Source organism: Hylobates moloch, unplaced genomic scaffold (assembly GCF_009828535.3).
Source record: "Hylobates moloch isolate HMO894 unplaced genomic scaffold, HMol_V3 SCAFFOLD_12, whole genome shotgun sequence".
In the NCBI taxonomy this organism is placed as follows: Eukaryota; Metazoa; Chordata; class Mammalia; order Primates; family Hylobatidae; genus Hylobates; species Hylobates moloch.
This window is the reverse complement of record NW_026652287.1, coordinates 43961215-43982677: the sequence shown is the minus strand read 5'-3', so window position 1 is coordinate 43982677 and position 21463 is coordinate 43961215. Positions and strand designations below refer to the sequence as shown.

The window sequence follows — 21463 nt, the reverse complement described above, 5'->3', positions numbered from 1 at the left end:
CCGTGTCCTTCTAAAAAGAAGAGATAAGGACACAGACACGCACGGAGGAAGGACCACGTGAAGATACAGGGAGACACATGTAAGCACGTATCCCTGCAAGCAGGAAGAGAGACCTCAGGAGGAAGCAACCTGCTACACCTTGACCCTGGACTTCTGGCCTCCAGGAAAACAAATTTCTGTCATTAAGCCACCTCGTTTGTGGTATTCTACTGTGGCAAACTTAGGAAACGAACACAGGAGCGTGTGAGTGGCGTGCGGGGTGTTGCTGGCAGCCGGTACTCACGAGAGAGGCACGATGATGAGGAAGGGCCCGTTGATGCGTTTGTGCTCCATGAGGTACGTGATGAGCGCAATGGTCTGGATGGTCTTCCCCAGGCCCATCTCGTCGGCCAGGATGCCGTTCAGGTTGTTGTTGTACAGGGACACCAGCCACTCCAAGCCTTTGATCTGCAAGGACAGACGCGGCCACGGCAGGACTGAAGGCCAGGTCGGACACCAGAGGGTTCTCCCCACTTCAGAGAGTCAGACACCACCAGCCACGAGTTCTGCCTAAGCCACATCCCACCCTCTACTGCCTTTACCAAGGATTTTTCCTCTGAACCAAATCGATTCTTTATCGCTTAGCCTCATCCTTAGCAATAACATCTGTGAAGCTGCAGGGCGACTGTGCTAACAACGGACATGTGTAACATTTCTAATACACATCTCAACAGCTCATTCCCAACTGTTACACTGTCTGCCTGTCCATGCCCCACACAGCACACAGAAAAAACCTGCCCACACCACGGGACACTTGCACTCAGGAAACCACGAGGGCTTCAGGGCGACTTGGTGAGGAATTCACTGCCTGAACATCATTTCAAGATTAAGGGAGGGATTTCCAAAGCCTGGGAGCTTTCTGAAATACAGGCCTTAAACAGAACACTATTTGCAAACTGAAGATAATGTTATGAAGGAAAATTTGGAAATTTTCATAATGGATTGAGGAAGTAAGTTCTGGCCAAGTTCTAATTCTTTTTTTTTTTTTGAGACCGAGTCTCGCTCTCACCCAAGCTGGAGTGCAGTGGCCCGATCTTGGCTCACTGCAACCTCTGCCTCCCGGGTTCAAGCAATTCTCCTGCCTCAGCCTCCCAAGTAGCTGGGATTACAGGCATGCACCACCATGCCCAGCTAATTTTTTGCATTTTCAGTACAGACAGGGTCTCATCATGTTGGCCAGCCTGGTCTCAAACTCCTGACCTCAGGTGATCCACCCGCCTTGGTCTCCCAAAGTGCTGGGATCACAGCCGTGGGCCACCGCGCCTAGCCAAGTTCTAATTATTTCAATTGCATAGGACTCTTGGAAAATTCCACTAACCATGAGATTTGCCTTTGTTTCATTATTGTTTTATAGAGATGGGGTCTCACTATGCTGCCCAGGCTGGAGTGCAGTGGCTATTCACGGCGACTATCTCACCACAGATCAGCACATCAGTTTTGACCTGCTCCATTTCCGACCTGGGCAGATTCGCTCCTCCTTAGGCCACCTGGTGGTCCCCCACTCCTGGAAGGTCATCATATTCATGCTGAACTTAGTACAGACACCTGATCGACATAGGGTGCTACAGCTCAGAAGTCCTGGGCTCGGGCTCTCTTTCCACCTAAGCCGCCCAAGTATCTGGGACCACAGATGTGTGCTACCACCCCCAGCTAATTTTTAAAATATTTTTGTAGAGGCAGTGTCTCACTATGTTGCCCAGGCCCATCTTCAACTCCTGGGCTCATGCGATCCTCCCATCTCAGCCTCTTAAGTAGCTGGGACTATAGGTGCATGCACAGCTTTGAATGCTGATATTAGCACAAAAGGTTTAATAGTTGTCTTAAAGAAAGTTGGGGCTGGGCACGGTGGCTCACACCTGTAATCCCAGCACTTTGGGAGGCCAAGGTGGGCGGATCACCTGAGGTCAGGAGTTTGAGACCAGCCTGGCTGACATGGTGAAACTCTGTCTCTACTAAAAATGCAAAAATTAGCCAGGCGTGATGGTGCGCACTTGTAGTCCCAGCTACTCAGGAGTCTGAGGCAGGAGAATCACTTGAACCCGGGAGGCAGAGGTTGCAGTGAGCTGAGATTGCGCCATTGGACTCCAGCCTGGGCAACAGAGACTCTGTTTCAAAAGAAAAGAAAAAAGAAAAGAAAAAAGAGAAAAGAAAAGAAAAGAAAAAACAACCAAACTGAAAACCAGAGAGACCTGTTCTTTGGTTGGAGTTGTACTGGTTGTCTTGTGGGGCCTTGTAATGAGCTCGGGATGGCGGGCCGCATTAAGAGCATGAGCAGCTCTGTTTCTTGACTGTCCCAAGTCAGGCCCAGGTAAAGAGCTTCAGAGCCACCAACTTTTCACCATCACACAGGACCTGCTACCTCATCCCCAGAACAAAGAGCGGAGTCCAGGGCTGCCGGCTCCTAGATCTAAGCTCCTGACACTCGCCGTTTCACACCACACAGAGCTCAGGTAATCTGTCCTAAGCATGCAGATGCCCAGATCTGAGCTCCGGCCCTGGTTGAGCCCTACACACGGTGTGATGCTGAGGAGGTGCTGCACCTCTCTGCTCCTCAGGTGGCCCCGTCTCCTCCGTGAGGCCACTGGCGTGCAAATCGCTCCCACTCTGCCTGGCACATCAGGCACCCAGTAGACACTGACTTTCTGCTGTTGCACTTCCTCCTGGTGGCTAACCTACCAGACCACATCTCTGCTTTACACATGGGGAAACCGAGGCTCAGAGGGGAAGAGTGCATTGCCCACAAAGAGCAAAAGGTGAACTCAGGTTTGCCTGAGGTCCGCAGCCCCCACCACCTGGGAACACCTGCACCGAGGCAGCTACATGGCGGTGGCCTCCCCACCCCCCACCTCACCTGGTACTGTTTGAGGACACCATTGACCATAAGCGCTGACTGCTTGTCCACTCTCTCGGTGACAGCGTGGGCCACGGCATAGTAGGACTGCAGGCCACGTGCAAGGGCCTGGGACACGCCATACTCATCATCGACATCTTGCTTGGCATTCCTGGGAGTGAGATGGAAGTGCCGGGTAAGGACACGCATTCCTATCTGTGACAAGGTGCTCGCTCCTGACACAAGCTCTGTGGAGTGGCCCTTTCTGCAGAATGACCTGTGGCCAGCACTGTAAGACACACAGAGGTGCAGCCGGACAGTGTGAGGCCAGGCAGGGCAGCCCACACTAAGCCTGAGGGGCCCAGACTGGACTCCTGGGAGCTCTGGGTCCTGATTGCACCACCACAGAACAAGAATTCTGTCACTCTGACGGGCGCGGTGGCTCACGCCTGTAATCTCAGCACTTTGGGAGGCTGAAGCAGGTGGATCACTTGAGGCCAGGAGATCAAGACCAGCCTGGCCAAGATGGTGAAACCGCATCTCTAGTACAAAAAACAAAAATTAGCCTGGGCACAGTGGCTCACGCCTGTAATCCCAGCACTTTGGGAGGCCGAGGCAGGTGGATCACCTGAGGTCAGGAGTTCTAGACCAGCCTAGTCAACATGGTGAAACCCCATCTCTACTAAAAATACAAAAATTAGCCGGGCGTGGTGGCAGGCGCCTGTAGTCCCAGCTACTCAGGAGGCTGAGGCAGGAGAATGGCATGAACCCAGGAGGCAGAGCTTGCAGTGAGCGGACATTGCGCCACTGCACTCCAGCCTGGGCAACAGAGCAAGACTCTGTCTCAAAAAAGAAAAAAAAAAAAAAAAATAGCCAGGCGTGGTGGCGCATGGCTGTAACCCCAGCTACTCAGGAGGCTGAGGTAAAAGTATCACTTAAGCCCGGGAGGCAGAAACTGCAGTGAGCCGAGCGATCGAGCCAGTGCACTCCAGCCTGGGCAACTGAGCAAGACTGTCTCAAAACAACAAACAGAATGCTGTCACTTGCCACAGCACAGAAAGACACTCTGCACCTAGCCAGACGCTGATCATAGGACCCACCCTTTCTAATAACAATTCATGAGCCTAAAGGTGAAAAGAAACACAGACTGAACAGGTTCATACAAAATCAGAACTGTTAAAATTTAGGCAATTTGTAATCTAATCTGAATGTTTTTCTTTTAAAAAGTAACTTTGGCCAGGTGCGGTGGCTCACGCCTGTAATCCCAGCACTTTGGGAGGCCGAAGTGGGTGGATCACGAGGTCAAGAGATCAAGACCATCCTGGCCAACATGGTGAAACCCCATCTCTACTAAAAACACAAAAATTAGCTGGACGTGGTGGCCCACGCCTGTTGTTCCAGCTACTCAGGAGGCTGAGACAGAAGAATCGCTTGAACCCAGGAGGTGGAGGTTGCAGTGAGCCAAGATCACGACTCTGCACTCCAGCCTGGTGAAAGAGTGAGACTCCATCTCAAAAAAAGAAAAAAAAAAAGTGACTTTTAGCCACCTACATTTTTTTGGGGGGGGGATGGAGTTTCCCTCTGTTGCCCAGGCTGGAGTGCAGTGGCACTATCTCAGCTCACTGCAGCCTCCTCCCCCCCATTTCAAGCGATTCTCCTGTCTCAGCCTCCCAAGTAGTTGGGACTCCAGGTGCACACCACCACGCCCAGCTAATTTTTGTATTTTTAGTAGAGATGCAGTTTCACCATGTTGGCCAGGCTGGTCTTGAACTCCTGACCTCAAGTGATCCACCTGCCTTGGCCTCCCAAAGTGCCGGGATTACAGGCCTGAGCCACCACGCCCAGCCCTCACTTGCTTTTTAACAGGATCCATTAATTCCTTACCATAAGCAAGGATGAGATTAGTGTGTTAACCGTGATGTGTTACAGGAACAAAAGATGAGAAATATAACTTAAATGCCTGTCACAAAAGGACAGGCTACGAAAATGAGAATATAACGTGACACAGTATGACACCGGACACTGAGAACCAGACTGGAAGCACTCTGCACGGACAAAGGATGACCTCCGAGAGGGAAGGTTCAGTGAAAATAACAAGGTGCACACCAATGTACACTGGAGATATGTATGCAAATGAAAAGACAAAAATATGCAAATTTTGCTTGCTAATGCAGACAGCATCTCTGGAAAATGACACACGAGGCTGGAAAGTTTCCCCAGGGAGGGCAATGGAAAGGGAGGGAGCTGGGGAGCAGAGAACGGCGGGAGGAGGGCTTCTCCCGCACACCTGACCGTACCTCGTAAGCATATGGTGAACCATGAGAATGTATTTGCTCTATTAAATCCCTATAAAACACATGAAACATGAAGTAAATAAATTTGGTCTCTGTGGTTCCACAGTAGCAGCTGGCTGGACAGTGCTGAATGTCAGCTAGGGATGACTGGGATTCTAGCCACTCCCACCAGCGCCGCCTCACAGGAAGCTGGCACAGAACAGTGTGTGTCGGGACCCTTACTCAATGATGTGCCGCGCGTCCACCTCAGAGACGTCATCGCTGTCTGGATCTGGAATCTTCTTCTTCTCCTCCACGGGCAGGGTGGGAGGCTGCGCTGCCTGCGGCTGCTCTTCCTCCTCCTCCTACCAAGAGACAAGCCCATGTCACCTCAGTTCATCCCCCAGAGAAGGGGACGGGACTCCCATGGGGAGAACATAGTGTTAGAAGCAAGTGATCTTCTTACAGCCCTCACCCCCTCTACCTATCCTGGAATGTGTGATGTTTGTTATTTACATCTTCGTTTTAAAATTATGTATTTATTATTATTTTTTTAATATATGGGAGTCTCAACATATTGCCCAGATGGCTTTGAACTCCTGAGCTCAAGCAATCATCCCACCTCAGCCTCCCCAGCAGTAGAACTACAGCTATGCACTACCACGCCCAGCTCAAGTGTTTTAAATTTTTGTAGATATGCAGTCTCGTGACATTCCCCGGGCTGGTCTCAAACTCCTGGGCTCAAGCAATCCTCTCACCTCAGCTTCCCAAGTAGCTGGGACTACAGGCAAATGCCACCACACTGGCTACATCTGGTTTTTTCTGTTTTTTTTGTTTGTTTGTTTTGTTTTGAGACGAAGTGTCACTCTGTTGCCCAAGCTGGAGTGCAGTGGCGTGATCTCGGCTCACTGCAACCTCCAGCTCCCGGGTTCAAGCAATTCTTCTGCCTCAACCTCCCAAGTAGCTGGGACTACAGGCACACGCCACCATGCCTGGCTAATTTTTGTATTTTTAGTACAGACGGGGTTTCACTATGTTGGCCAGGCTGGTCTTGAACTCCTGACCTCGTGATCTGCCTGCCTTGGCTTCCCAAAGTGCTAGGATTACAAGCGTGAGCCACTGTGCCTGGCCCACTAAACCGTTTTTGGTTTCCCTACCACAGATTCCTGACACTTCCTTTTTTTTGTTATTGTTGAGACGGGGTCTTGCTCTGTCACTCTGGCTGGAGCGCAGTGGTGCTATCTCAGCTCACTGCTACCTCCACCCCCTGGACTTAAGCGATCCTCCCACCTCAGCCTCTCGAGTAGCTGGGACCACAGGCATGCACTACCACACTTGGCTAATTGTTTTGTATTTTTCGTAGAGACAGGGACTCTCTATGTTGCCCAGGCTGGTCTCAAACTCCTGAGCTCAAGAATCTGCCTGCCTCAGCCTCCCAAAGTGCTGGGATTACAGGTATGAGCCACTGCATCCGGCCCCGACACTTCTTTTAAGGCTATCTCAGGGTATTCTGGACTTCCGTTACTAATTAGAAGTAGACTCCATATCCCTCCTACCCCTGTTATACAATGAACATTACACGTCTATTCTCTGCTGACCTGCTAAAGCAGTTTATCCATTGATTCTCTTGGATTTCCTAGGTATTCAATATCTTAGAGCCCACCATCACCCCGGCTAATTTTTGTATTTTTTAGTAGACACGGGGTTTCGTCATGTTGGCCAGGCTGGTCTCGGACTCCTGACCTCGGATCATCCACCTAACTCACCCTCCCAAAATGCTGGGATTACAGGCGTGAGACACCACACCTGGCTTTAAATATCTTAGAACCAACTTTCAATATTTATTGCTTGTAATTTACTTCCAGCTTTACTGACAAGTCTCAACCATCTACAGTATGTCTGATAACACTGGCGACAAGAGGCATCTCAGTTTACTGCAAGTTATCTATGAACTTGTTTAAGCATTCATGTTGCGTCATTTAATGGCTTTCCAGCCTTTACTGGGATTTTGCATAACACATACTGATAAAATAGACAAGAATGCATGTCCTTATCTTAAACTATTCTTGTATTGCCATTTAAATCGTACAAATACAACACACTTGATTGTTCCCTCATCTATAATGGAACTGCTAGAAAGCTTTAAAAATACGATCTGTACTTAATCTGTTAAATAATTCCAGTGAAAAGCCAGTGGGATTTCCCTTAGGTCACAAAAAATGATTTTACAGATCATTCGGAATAAACAGGTGGTAATAACACCAACATTTTAGGCAAGAAAATCAGAGCTGTTACAGACATGCTGGAATTAAAACAGGAGTGAGACTTCTGGCTAAACCCAAATGAGGAGGTGGGCAAATTTCCTCCCTAAAAGCAACTATAAAGCCAGACAAATTGACAGAGTGAGCATTTCAGAGCTCAGCAAGTTGACCAAAGGTCTACTAGAATCATTGAACCTTAAAAAACTGAACTTCAGGTGGGAAGAGTGGGAGTTTGTAGCACTGTTACTGTGGGCCACTTTCACCTCTTCTGCCTCACAGCTCTGGACACATGAACGTCTTACGGCTGGAGAGCTGCAGGCCATGAGGCTTGGCAGGGAGGTGGAAGGGGCTCAGTCACTTGTAGAAGGAAGCAATGCCCATGCCCAGTGGCACTGCTAATGGAGGTGAGATCAGCCACGGAAGGAAAAAGTGTATCACTGGCTGAGGCTGAGTCTGTGCATAAGCAAAGAGACGCCAAAGGGCCCAGCAAAGCATAAATGCCAGGGGGAACCCGACAACGGCCCAAATGTGGACTCTCCTCATACAACTGAACCATCAGCAGGAGAAAGAAGGCGCATGTCGGAGCACAAACTGTGCCCAATCTCTGGATGACCACTAAGTGACAAAGAAATACTGCCTGCCCCTAATGAACCAGGAAAAAAATCACGAATAAGATAAAACCAAAAAATGTTTAAAAGAACTGAGCAAATACAGCAGAGGCTACACACTGTGTGGGAACCAGATTTCACAGACTTAGCCCCAGGAAATTACTAAACAGACTAGACGCCACCACAACCTCCTAGAGTTTTAAAAATTAGACTCCTGGGTAGCTAAAGTACGCTTCAACTAAACATGAAGAGGTAAGCAAAAAAACAGGAGAGGCCAAGCGTGGTGGCTCACACCTGTAATCCCAACACTTTGGGAGGCCAAGGCAGGCGGATCACCTGAGGTCAGGAGTTCGAGACCAGCCTGACCAACATGGTGAAACCCTGTCTCTACTAAAAATACAAAAAAAAAAATTAGCCGGGTTTGGTGGCATGCCCCTGTAGTCCCGGGAGGCTGAGGCAGGAGAATCGCTTGAACTCGGGAGGCAGAGATTGCAGTGAGCCAAGATTGCTCCACTGCACTCCAGCCCGGGTGACAGAGCGAGACTCCGTCTCAAAAAAAAAAAAAAAAGCCACCATAAAAATAAAAATCTAGAAAAAAAACATTAAACACAAAAGGCAGTAAAGGAGGAACAAAAACAGGAGGCATAGAAAAGAAATAGCAAATGTAAGCCCAATCATATCAGAAATTACAGTAAATACAAATGGTCTTAGAAACTCAGTCAAAAAGCAGTCACTGTCATACTAGCTGAAAATGCAAAACCCATATGCTGTTGTAGATTCAAAGAAACAGGCTGAAAGTAAAAGAAGGAAAAAAGGGCCGGGCGCGGTGGCTCATGCTTGTAATCCCAGCACTTTGGGAGGCCGAGGCGGGCGGATCACGAGGTCAGGAGATCGAGACCACGGTGAAACCCCGTCTCTATTAAAAATACAAAAAAATTAGCCGGGCGTGGTGGCGGGCGCCTGTAGTCCCAGCTACTTGGAGAGGCTGAGGCAGGAGAATGGCGTGAACCCGGGAGGCGGAGCTTGCAGTGAGCCGAGATTGTGCCACTGCACTCCAGCCTGGGCGACAGAGCAAGACTCCGTCTCCAAAAAAAAAAAGAAGGAAAAAAGATGTACCATGTGAACAATAATCATAAGAGGGTTACAGTGACTAGTCTAACACAGAACAGACTTTAAAACAAGAAATACCACTGGAAGCCGGGTGCACTGGTTCGTGCCTGTAATCCCAATACTCTGGGAGGCCCAGGTGAGTGGATCGCTTAAGGTCAGCAGTTTGAGACCAGCCCGGCCAACATGGTGGAACCCCATCTCTACTAAAAATATTTTTAAAATTAGTTGGACATGGTGGCAGGTGCCTGTAATCCCAGCTACTCAGGAGGCTAAGGCAGGAGAATCACTTGAACCCGGGAGGCGGAGGTTGCCGTGAGCGAGATCATGCCACTGCACTCCATCCTGGGCTATAGAGTGAGACTCTGTCTCAAAAAAAAAAAAAAAAAAAAAAAATCATCAGTCAAGAGTTCAAGACCAGACTGGCCAACATGGTGTAACCCTGTCTCTACTAAAAATACAAAAATTAGCCAGGCATGGTGGCAGGTGCCTGAAGTCCCAGCTAGTAGCGAGGCTGAGGCAAGAGAATCGCTTGGACATGGGAGGTGGAGGCTGCAGTGAGCCAATATCGCGCCACTGCACTCCAGCCTGGGCAACACAGCAAGTCTCCATTTGAAAACAACAACAAAAAAATCACAAGTCGGACGTGGAGGTTCATGTCTGTAATCCCAGCACTTTGAGAGGCTGAGGCAGGTGGATCACTTGAGGTCAGGAGTTTGAGACCAGCCTGGCCAATATGATGAAACCCCATCTCTATTAAACATAAAAAAATTAGCTGGACGTGGTGGCAGGCACCTGTAGTCCCAGCTACTAGGGAGGCTGAGGCAGGAGAATCGCTTGAACCCGGGAGGTGGAGGTTGCAGTGAGCTGAGATTGCACCACTGCACCGCAGCCTGGGTGACAGAGCGAGACTCCATTCCAAAAAAAAAGAAATGGGCAAATGAGGCAGACCATTCCCAGAGAAGGGATGCCAAGCACCTGAAATGCAGCTAGTGTGAAAGAGAAAATGAGTCTTAAATTTTATGTAATGTGATTGATTTAATTTAAAATGGAAATGGTCACATGTCACCAGAAGCTGCCCTATTGGATAGCACAGCTCTAAAGCACCGACTTCAGGCAGGCCTGGGCCCCACTGTTCCCTGCCCCACAAGATGCCCAGCCAGGGCAGGAGAGGGTCACAACACACAGTGTGGAAGTCACTGCCAGTGGGCACTGAGAGCCTTGAAAGCCAGGAAATGCACTCTTACCTCTTCCTCTTCTTCTGAGCCACTTTCTTCACTATCAGACCTCGGAGCTACTTCATACCTAGAAAAAATATAAGGGCTTTCATACAAATCTGCTCAGAGCCAGCAGAATTCACTTTCCCTACCAAACCTGCCGGGGATTCAAACAGAAGTAAAATTGCCCCTGGCTGCCACCTCCCTGGAACAAAGCCCACCGAGGACTTGGATCCCCACTGCATCTGGAACACAAGGCACAACTCACCCCGGGTTCATCTCGAGCCAGGCCTCCAGCTGCCCGGCTTTGGGGGCATCTGTGCCTGTGAGGATCTTCCCGCTCTCCACGTGGATCACCTTCACCGGGAGGTCGCTCATCTGGCTGGTCTCGTCCAGAGGCTGAAAAAGAGTCATTCATGTGACATTGAGGTTGCAGGGCCTCCAGACCAAAGGCTTACAGAGGCCAAGGTAGGAAGCACCCACTCAACTGTCTGCACAGAAAATGGCAGGGAAACATGGCCAGTGGTGGTGAAAATGCGCAAACTGTATACTCAGTAATCCAGTAAAAATATATAACCCATCAATCTTGGCTGACACTTGTTTTTTTTTTTTTTTCGAGAGATGGAGTCTCACTCTGTCACCCAGGCTAGAGTGCAGTGGTGTAATCTCAGCTCACTGCAACCTCTGCCTCCTGGGTTCAAGCAATTCTCTGCCTCAGTCTCCCAACACCTGTTTCTTTAAGGTAACTGGCATATACATTGTAATTTTCAAAGTCCAGAAACTCATAGCTGAAAATTCAGGCCGGGCTGGTCTCGAACTCCTGGCCGCATGTGATCCACCCGCCTTGGCCTCCCAAAGTGCTGGAATTCCAGGCGTAAGCCATTATGCTCGGCCCATTTTTATTTATTTTTTATTTTTGTTTATTTATTTTTTGAGATGGAGTCTCACTCTGTTGCCCAGGCTGGAGTGCAGTGGTGCGGTATCGGCTCACTGCAAGCTCCACCTCCCAGGTTCATGCCATTCTCCCGCCTCAGCCTCCAGGGTAGCTGGGACTACAGGTGCCCATCACCATGCCCAGCTAATTGTTAGTATTTTTAGTGGAGATGGGGTTTCACTGTGTTAGCCAGGATGGTCTCGATCTCCTGACCTCGTGATCTGCCCACCTCAGCCTCCCAAGGCCCATTTTTATTTTTTTAACGAAAACTGAAGAGCCTAATGTGGGCTCTCCCCATTCTTCTGTCCTCCAGCCTAAGTTTTTCTCTTCACAGTTGTCCACTGGTATCAGTTTCCTGTCCATCCTTCCAGATGAATTCCATGGATAAGAAACAAGGACTTAGACGTTTCCACTTTCTCTCTGTTTTTTACACTAACAGTTATATAATTTACATTCTTTGGACCTTGATTTTTTTTCCCCAACTTATACTCTATTTGTAGATTTCATCAAGGGTCCTCATTCTTTTTTGTTAAAAAGCTAATTGAAATATTTCAAAAATAATTCCTCTTAGCAACAAATATGAAACTCCTCCTGTTGAGATTCAATGGATAACCATTTTCTCCCTCATCGATTCTTGTATATTTCCTAGAGAAAACATCCAGGATGGGGAAAAAGTCCTTGGTTTAAATTTTGGTTTTCATCTTCCAGGAATTTATAACCACTTGCAAAACTGCTGCGCTCATAGTGTCAACGCCGTCCACACAGCGGAGGGATATCAGTCTCTACGCGCTAAAAGCTCACCCACCAAGCAGCCACCACAGAGGGTCACAGCAACCTCTTACCCCAACAGTGGGCTCTGCAGGCTGCCTCAGTCAGGGACTTTCAACTCCACATCCTCTCTGGGATCACTGGGAGGAGTGGCCAAAGATGCCGATTGCTGCATGCCTCCCCCACACCCAAAATTCTGATTGAACTCCTCTGGAGTGAGGCTTGGGCATCCTTGCTTTTCTAAATTTTTAATTTACTTTTTATTTTTTGGAGACGGGCTCAGTACCATGGTTATTCACAGGTGTGATCACAGCCTCAAAGCCCTGGGCTCAAGTGATCCGCCCACCTGTGGCTCCCAAGCAGCTGGGACCACAAGTGCACACCACCATGCCCAGGTAATTATTTTATTTTTTGGAGATACAGAGTCTCCCTATGTTGCCCAGGTTGGTCTTGAACTCCTGGACTAAAGCAATCCTCCCACCTCAGCCTCCTGAGCAGCTGCAACGACAGGCACATGCCTTCACACCCAGCTACTACTTAGAAAAAGGTCCCCGGAGGATCACTTGAGCCCAGGACGTCGAGGCTGCAGTGAGCCATGACCTCACCACTGGACTCCAGCCTGGACAACAGAGAGACCCTGTCTCAAATAATAGTAGTGATAATAATAGAGAGCTCCCCAGATGACTAGAACACACAACAGAGGCTGAGTACTACTGGCCGAGAACAAGGAAAACCCACAAGCAGCAGCAAGTGCCGGTGCCTGTTCTCAATACTCCACAAGACAGACAGCCACAGCAGGACTGAGCACAAGCTCCCACTTCATGACTTTTTTTTTTTTTTTTTTTTTTTTTTTGAGACAGAGTCTCACTCTGTCACCCAGGCTGGAGTGCAGTGGTGTGATCTGCCTCCCGGGTTTAAGCAATTCTCCTGCCTCAGCCTCCCAGTAGCTGGGACTACAGGAGCCTGCCACCACGCTCGACTAATTTTTGTATTTTTAGTAGAGATGGGGTTTCACCATACTGGCCAGACTGGTCTTGAATTCCCGACCTCGTGATCCACCTGCCTCGGCCTCCCAAAGTGCTGGGATTACAGACGTGAGCCACCGCACCTGGCCCATGATTTTTTTCTTGAGTCCTCCAGAACTGTGAGACAGAACTAGCTGATAGAGAGAGATCCTGTCTCAAGTAATAAAAATCTCCCCAGGCTGGAATGCAGTGGTACAAACACAGTGCACTGCAGCCTGGACCTCCTGGGCTAAGTTATCCTCCCACCTCAGCCTCTCGAGTAGGTGGGACTACAGGTGTGCGCACCAAGCCTGGTTAATTTTTTGTAGAGATGAGGTTTCACCATGTTGCTCAGGCTGGTTTCGAACTCCTGGGCTCAAGCGATCCACCCACCTTAGCATCCCAAACTGCTGGGATTACAGGCATGAGCCACCACGCCTGGCCCAAAGTAACTTCTTTTTTTTTTTTTTTTGAAACAGAATCTCGCCCTGTCACCCAGACTGGAGTGCAGTGGCCATGAACCTGGCTCACTGCAACCTCCATCTCTCAGGTTCAACTGATTCTCCTGCCTCAGCCTCCCAAGTAGCTGGGACTACAGGCGTGTGCCACCACACCTGGCTAATTTTTTGTATTTTTAGCAGAGATGAGGTTTCAGTATGTTGGCCAGGCTGGTCTTGAACTCTTGACCTTAGGTGATCCACCTGCCTTGGCCTCCCAAAGTGCTGGGATAACAGGCGTGAGCCACCGCACCTGGCCCCAGTAACTTCTGAACACAGTATTTGGAACACATACCCTGAGGTAGAGGAATTCTATAAATACTGAACTCTAACTAGGAGACTTCTGCATAGAGGTGTCCATCAGCACTTTGGAATGTACTTTCTGTGTATTCTAGAATGGAGCAGGAAAGTAAGCCTATTGTTGCTAATGGAAATCAGGTTCCTGCTTTTAGAATTATGGAAAGGCGGAAAGGATAAAATTAACCCTGTGCTGTTGGATTAGAATTGGAGGTGTCAGTATAACCTCAAGATTTTTTTTTCGTGTGAGATAGGGTCTCACTGTCTTGACCAGGCTGGAGTGCAATGGTGAGATCACAGCTCATTACAGCCTCAAACTCTTGGACTCAAGTGATCCTCCTACCTCAGCCTCTCGAGTAGCTGGGACCACAGGTGCATGCCACTACACCCAATTAATTTTTAAAATTTTTTATAGAGACAAGGTTTTGCCACATTGCCCACACTGGTCTCGAACTCCTGGGCTCAAGTGGTCCTCCCACTTTGGCCTCCCAAAGTACTAGGAATACAGGCATGAGCCACCATGCTCAGCCACAAGTTTTAATATATACAAACAGCAATGCAGATGAGTATGTGTACACACATCTATTTCCCAGATCCGGCTGCTCAGAGGACCTAGAAGCAGTGATGGCCCACTAGCAGGAAGCACCCCCAAAGTCAGATCTTGGCATGTAAATATTCTTCTGTAATAAAACAAAATATAGCCAGGCACAGCGGCTCATGTCTGTAATCCTAGCACTTTGGGAGGCCAAGGCAGGTGGATTGCTTGAGCTCAGGAGTTCGAGACCAGCCTGGGCAACATGGTGAAACCCTGTCTCTACAAAAAAAATACAGAACACTTAACTAGGCATGGTGGCGTGCGCCTGTAGCCCCAGGTACTTAGGAGGCTGAGGTGGGAGGATCGCTTCAGTCCAGAAGGCTGAGACTACAGTGAGCCATGATTGCACCACCACACACTCCAGCCTGGGTGACACAGGGAGACCCTGTCTTGACAAAAAAAAAAAAAAAAAGTTTAAAAAAAAAAAAAAAAAAGGGAACCAGGACTCCCTGGAGAAAGAGCTGGCTCCAGGAAACTCAGGCAGGGAAAGCAGAAGTAAGTCTGATGAAGAAGGAAGTGCTCCAGGAATAGTGGGCACATACCAAAAGTGAACAGGAGCCAATGGCAAGGTGCTCCTACTGGCTAAAGCTAAATGACCAAAAGAAATCATTTTAAAGGATCAGAATCCATTCATTCAACTAAACAAGAATCCATAAGTCTACACCAGGGGTTGGCAGACCATGGCCACAGGACTAACAGGACCAAAGAGAAAGCTTTTCCTACTATAGAAAAACAAACAAATCAATGCAGAAAGAACGATGCAAGTAAAAGTCACCATCCTGTAGCCATCACAGCAAAAACTGATCCAGGCAAAAAAAAAAAAAGATACTAAAAGGAGTAGCTGGAATTCTGAGGAGTTACAATATAGTTACAGAGTCTCAAGTATCTCCCTACAGGGTACTTACTGATTACAAAACAAAAAAACAGTAACTGGACAGTGGAGATCCCTTGGCAGGGGTTCAAAGTCAGCATCACCAGTGACTTTATTTGCTAACCTCCGCCATGCACTCTCGATGTGATGCCCTGAGAGGGACCCAGGGCCATGTTGGGTCTGCCTGCCAGAGGCACATAACCCAACTCTAACCACAAGGAACATCAGACAAACCAAAATCCGGGGCCACTGGATGACAGAGCTGGCCTGAAGCCAAGCGTGGTGGCTCACGCCTATAATCACAGCGTTTGGAAGGCCAAGGTGGGAGGATCACTTGAGCCCAAGAGTTCAAGACCAGCCTAGGCAACATGAGACCCCATCTCTGCAAAAAAACAAACACACATACACACACACACACACACACACACACACAAGGAGCTCTTCAAGACTGAAGCTGACTAAAGGGACCTCCACTAAATGTGAGCCAGGATTTTCTGCTGCTGTGAAGACAACTGGAAAAACTGGCCAAACCTTATATAAAGGCCTGTAGACTGGATAACAGTGCTGTACCAATGTTCACCTCCTGTGTCCATCACCTCGGTACAGTGTGCAGGAGCAACCTTGTCTTTATGAAGTAGATAACGAATTACATGGAGGTAAAGCGCTGTCACGTCTGCATTTGACTCTCAAAAGAGTTTAGGAAAAAACATATGTGAAGGCCAGGTGTGGGGGCTCATGCCTATAATCCTAACACTTTGGGAGGCTGAGGCAGGAGGATGCCTGAGCCCAGGAATTGGAGACCAGCCTGAAAAACACAGGGAACCCCCATCTATATAAAAAATAAATTTTAAAAAATTAGGCCAGGCGCGGTGGCTCATGCCTGTAATCCTGGCACTTTGGGAGGCCGAGGCGGGTGGATTACTTGAGGTTAGGAGTTCAAAACCAGCCTGGCCAACATGGTGAAACCCCGTCTCTACTAAAAATACAAAAACTGGCTGGGCATGGTGGCTCAAGCCTGTAATCCCAGCACTTTCGGAGGCTGATGCTGGCAGATCATGAGGTCAGGAGATCGAGACCATCCTGGCTAACACGGTGAAACCCCGTCTCTACTAAAAACACAAAAAATTAGCCAGGCATGGTAGCGGGTGCCTGTAGTCCCAGCTACTCGGGAGGCTGAGGCAGGAGAATGGCGTGAACCCAGGAGACGGAGCTTGCAGTGAGCAGAGATCGTGCCATTGCACTCCAGCCTGTGCGACAGAACGAGACTGAGACTCCGTCTAAAATAAATAAATAAAAATAAAATTAGTCGGGCGTGGTGGCAGATGCCTATAATCCCAGCTACTCAGGAGGCTGAGGCAAAAGAATCGCTTGAACTCGTGGGGAAGAGGCTGCAGTGAGCCAAGATTGCACCACTTTACTCTAGCCTGGGCAAAAGAGCAAAACTCCATCTCAAAAAAAAAAAAAAACAACTTTGCTGTATGTGGTGGGGCATGCCCGTAATCCCAGCTACTCGGAAGGGTAGGATCACTTGAGCCCAGGAGGTCGAGGCTGCAGTGAGCCGTGCGCCACTGCAATCCAGCCTGGGTGACAGAGAGACCCTGTCTCAAAGAAACAAAACAAAACACAAAACGTGAAAATGGAGACTCTAGGTGAAAAACACACAGGACATCTCTGGACAGTTCTTGTGCCTTTCCTGTAAGTTGGACATTACAATAAAGTAAAACCTGAAAGATGACTCCTGTGGCACATGCACAGGTCTGGAAGAAAACACAATGTGTGGGATGTGGGGGCGGGTGGGATGGGCGTCAGAGGACACCCTGGGATTCTCACCATCATCATATATCATTGTTCATAATTTTAAAAGAACATAGGTTTTAAAGTCTGAAACAGACCAACGCCTTAGGGCTAGCTTGGTACTTCCACAAGAAACCCTGCTTCCTCACCTCGCCATCCGGCCCGATGGCAGGAGTCTGTCCTTCTGCATTTTCTGCCTTCTGGAAATAGAGAGAGACACGATCAGGCCCTGACCCGCCAGGCTGAGGCCGCACACGTGAAGACAGCCGCTCCCATCCCACCCGCGGTGGATGCCACGCCAAGCCCAGCACACCTTCTTTTTCTTTTTCTTCTTTTTCTCCTTGGCGACCTGGGCGGCCTTGTGCTGCCGCACCAGCTCCGTGAGGTTAGCCACGTACTCGTCTGTCTGCTGCAAGAGGTAGGCCAGGCGCTTGTCCTTCTTCTGGTCGATGAGCTTGCGGTACCCCTCCTCATCTTCAGCCTACAAAAAAATGGGGGTTACTGCAATGTGGTGGCACAATGTGCACGTCTGTGAGCACCCATGGCCAGTCAATCCAGAGGTGCACTGAGGGCGTGCGCGGCTCACGCTGGTGCCGTGCCACCAGCCCTTCACACAGCAATCGACTCCTCATTCAGGAACCATTTCCTCAAAACCTACCAAGGGCTAGGTTCCAAGGGGACCTGCTAGGCAGATGGTCCCGCCAGGAGCCATTTACAGAGGCCATGAGCCAGTCCTACCCACTCTGCCCACGAAATACACCCCAAACCCAAAGCCTTCTCTCCACCAAGTCCAAGGTGCATCCCTCCCACCAACTCCTACAGCAGCCACCCACCTTTCTAAGAATACATCAGATCACATCACCCCACAGCCAAAACCCTCCCGGGTGAGGCTCCCCTTCATGACCAGAACTCAACCCAGAGTCCTCCCAATGCTCTGTAAGGTCCCACGTCCCACCTGCCCCTGTGAGCTCTGACCTCATCTCCTGCCCCACACGATGCTGTTCTGGGAGCCCAGGGCTACTGGCTGTCCCTGGCACGTGGCTGCCTGCCACCTCAACCTTTGTCTGCGCTGCCTGGAGCTCCTCCCCCGGGTCTCTGCATTTGTGCATCAGGGCCACCCTTTGGGCCTCTGTTCCGAGGCTTTTACTTACTACCCTGTCCCTCCCCTTCCGCTCCACTTCACCCTCCTCACTGCAGCAGTCACCATCCACTACTCTGTTTGCTTCATTCACGTATCTGCCCCTCAAGCACAACCAGGAGCCCCCACAAGAGCAGGGGCCATGTCTTGCTCCCTTCTGTGTCCCTGTACACAGAGCAGCACCTGGCCCAGAACACGCTGCCAATATCTGTCCAACCAGCGACTCAGCCACAAATAAATGGTCAGAGATGTTTATGCTAGGGGTGAGGGGTCTGGATCATACCACCTGGCACTCACAGAACGAGGGGAGGGGGCACCACCTCCATTTTCCAGAGAAGGCAGAGGAGCCGGCTGAGTGGCCTGAGGTCACACAATCACTCTGATGATCAGAGGGATCAGCAAATATCCGAGCCCAGGACTGACTCCTAAGCCTGCGCCTGCTCTTTTCCCTCTGTCCCACCTCTAACTCCAAGCTGTGAAATGCCTTGGCATAACCCTGGGGAGCGACCACTGGAGCCCGCAGTACCAGCTACACGTGTAGAAGAGCGCACGTCAAGAAGGCAGGACCATACCATGAGCCTCCGCATGCGCTCCTTCTCGATCCGCTCGTTCTCTTTCTTCTGCTCCCGCTCCGTGTTGGCGTGGTACGTGGCCACTGCCTTGGTCAGCTTCTGGATTTTGCCTGTGACCGATCTGTGATATTCCTTGAAATCCTTGGCATGCTGGAGAATGCTATTGAGGTATTCCTGCAGGAATGCACAAAAGAGAAGGCTGACCCCCCGGCAGCATGGCGGACACACCTCCCCGCAAGGCTTGTTTAAAACCTAGAATATTGGCCTGTAATCTCAGCACTTTGGGAGGCCGAGGAGGGCGGATCATGAGGTCAGGAGATTAAGACCATCCTGGCTAACAGGGTGAAACCCCGTCTCTACTAAAAATAAAAAATAAAAATTAGGGCTGGGCGCAGTGGCTCACGCCTGTAATCCCAGCACTTTGGGGGGCGGAGGCGGGCGGATCACGAGGTCAGGAGATCGAGACCATGGTGAAACCCCGTCTCTACTAAAAAAAAAAAAAAAACACACACACAAAATTAGCCAGGCACGGTGGGGGGCGCCTGTAGTCTCAGCTACTCGGGAGCCTGAAGCAGGAGAATGGCGTGAACCTGGGAGGCGGAGCTTGCAGTGAGCCAAGATCACGCCACTGCACTCCAGCCTGGGCAACAGAGCGAGACTCCATCTCAAAAAAAAAAAAAAAAAAATTAGCTGGGCGTGGTGGCGGGCGCCTGTAGTCCCAGCTACCTGGGAGGCTGAGGCAGGAGAATGGCGTGAACCCGGGAGGCAGAGCTTGCAGTGAACCGAGATCGTGCCACTGCACTCCAGCCTGGGCGGCAGAGTGAGACTCCGTCTCAAAAAAAAAAAAAAAAAAAAAACAAAAAAAACTAAGCACTGGCAACTGTGAGTGGGAAAGGCCCTTGAACACAGCAGGTGGGCACACAGCGCATTCGACTTGCAGGGCAGCGTGGCACGGATGTGAAATGTCTCAAAAATGCTTCCAACCCTCCACCCAACTTACTCCATCATTACAAATTTATTTCACGGAAATAGCAGAGACCAGCCTCAAAACGTTCAAGCCAAGAATTCCCGTCCTAGCATGATTTTTAATTTTCGAAAGCTGAAACCTGCTGCATGTCCTCAAACAGGAAAAAGGTGACATAAATGATTAGATCCTGGACACACTGAAATGGAATACAGTGCAGACATCAAAAGTCATGTTTCCGTGATACTTAAAAACAAAGCGATCGCCGGGCGTGGTGGCTCACGCTTGTAATCCCAGCACTTTGGGAGGCCAAGGCGGGCGGATCACGAGGTCAGGAGATCGAGACCACGGTGAAACCCCGTCTCTACTAAAAATACCAAAAAATTAGCCGGGCGTGGTGGCGGGCGCCTGTAGTCCCAGCTACTCGGAGAGGCTGAGGCGGGAGAATGGCGTGAACCCGGGAGGCGGAGCTTGCAGTGAGCCGAGATCGCGCCACTGCACTCCAGCCTGGGTGACAGAGCAAGACTCCGTCTCAAAAAAAAAAAAAAAAAAAACAAAGCGATGTGGCCAGGAGCAGCGGCTCACGACTGTAATCCCAGCACTTTGGGAGGCCGAGGCAGGCGGATCACTTGAGGTCAGGAGTTCAAGACCAGCCTGGCCAACAGGGTGAATCCCCATCTCTACTAAAAATACAGAAATTAGCCAGGTGTGGTAGCGCATGCCTGTAATTCCAGCTGCTCAGGTGGCTGAGGCAGGAGAATCACTTGAACCCAGGAGACGGAGGCTGCAGTGAGTGGAGATCGTGCCACTGCACTCCAGGGGGGAAAAAAAGATAATATAAAACAAAAAAAAAAAAAAAAAAAAAAACAAAGCAAAGTTTTAGAAAAAATTTAAAAAGGCCTATTTAACATTGTATTAATATACAAGAAAAAAGGCTGAAATAATATATAAAAAAATGTTGGCGGCCAGGAGCAGTGGCTGACGTCTGTAATCCCAGCACTTTGGGAAGCCGAGGCGGATGGATCACGAGGTCAACAGTTTGAGACCAGCAGCCTGGCCAACATAGTGAAACCTTGTCTCTACTAAAAATATAAAAAATTAGCCAGGCGCGGTGGCAGGTGCCTGTAGTCCCAGCTACTTGGGAGACTGAGACAGGAAAATCGCTTGAACCCGGGAGGCAGAGCCGAGATCACACCACTGCACTCCAGACTGGGCAACAAGAATGAAACTCTGTCTCAAAAAAACAAAAAAAAAACAAAAATCAGCCAGGTGTGGTGGCGCACACCTGTAATCCCAACTACTCGGGAGGCTAAGGCAGGAGAATCCCTTGAACCCGGGAGGCAGAGGTTGCAGTGTGCCAAGATCGCGCCATTGCACTCCAGGTCAGGTGACCAGAGCGAAACTCTGTCTCTAAAAAAAAAAAAAAAAAAAAAGTTGGCCAGGCACGGTGGATTATGCCTGCAATCTTAGCACTTTGAGAGGCCAAGGCGGACAGATCACTTGAGGTTAGGAATTAGAAACCAGCCTGATCAACAGGGTGAAACCCCGTCTCTACTAAAAATACAAAAAAAAATGTTAGCCAGGCATGGTGGCAGGTACCCGTAATCCCAGCTACTCGGCGGCAGGAGAATTGCTTGAACCCAGGAGATGGAGGTTGCAGTGAGCCAAGATTGCACCACTGCACTCCAGCCTGG

General features: G+C 49.6%; 1 protein-coding gene across 18 annotated transcripts in view; it reads right to left on the bottom strand.

The window, feature by feature from the left end:
- Nucleotides 1-21463, bottom strand: part of SMARCA4 (SWI/SNF related, matrix associated, actin dependent regulator of chromatin, subfamily a, member 4) — a 102705-nt gene that overhangs the window by 48053 nt on the left and 33189 nt on the right. For all 18 annotated transcript variants that reach the window (XM_058424824.1, XM_032169698.2, XM_032169696.2 and 15 more), the window contains 8 exons: nt 18806-18979; nt 17409-17576; nt 17245-17295; nt 10604-10734; nt 10366-10423; nt 5386-5507; nt 2891-3041; nt 284-447 (listed from right to left, as the gene is read on the bottom strand). In XM_058424824.1, coding sequence (XP_058280807.1) covers nt 284-447; nt 2891-3041; nt 5386-5507; nt 10366-10423; nt 10604-10734; nt 17245-17295; nt 17409-17576; nt 18806-18979 — 1019 coding nt within the window. The remainder of the gene's footprint in view (nt 1-283; nt 448-2890; nt 3042-5385; nt 5508-10365; nt 10424-10603; nt 10735-17244; nt 17296-17408; nt 17577-18805; nt 18980-21463) is intronic.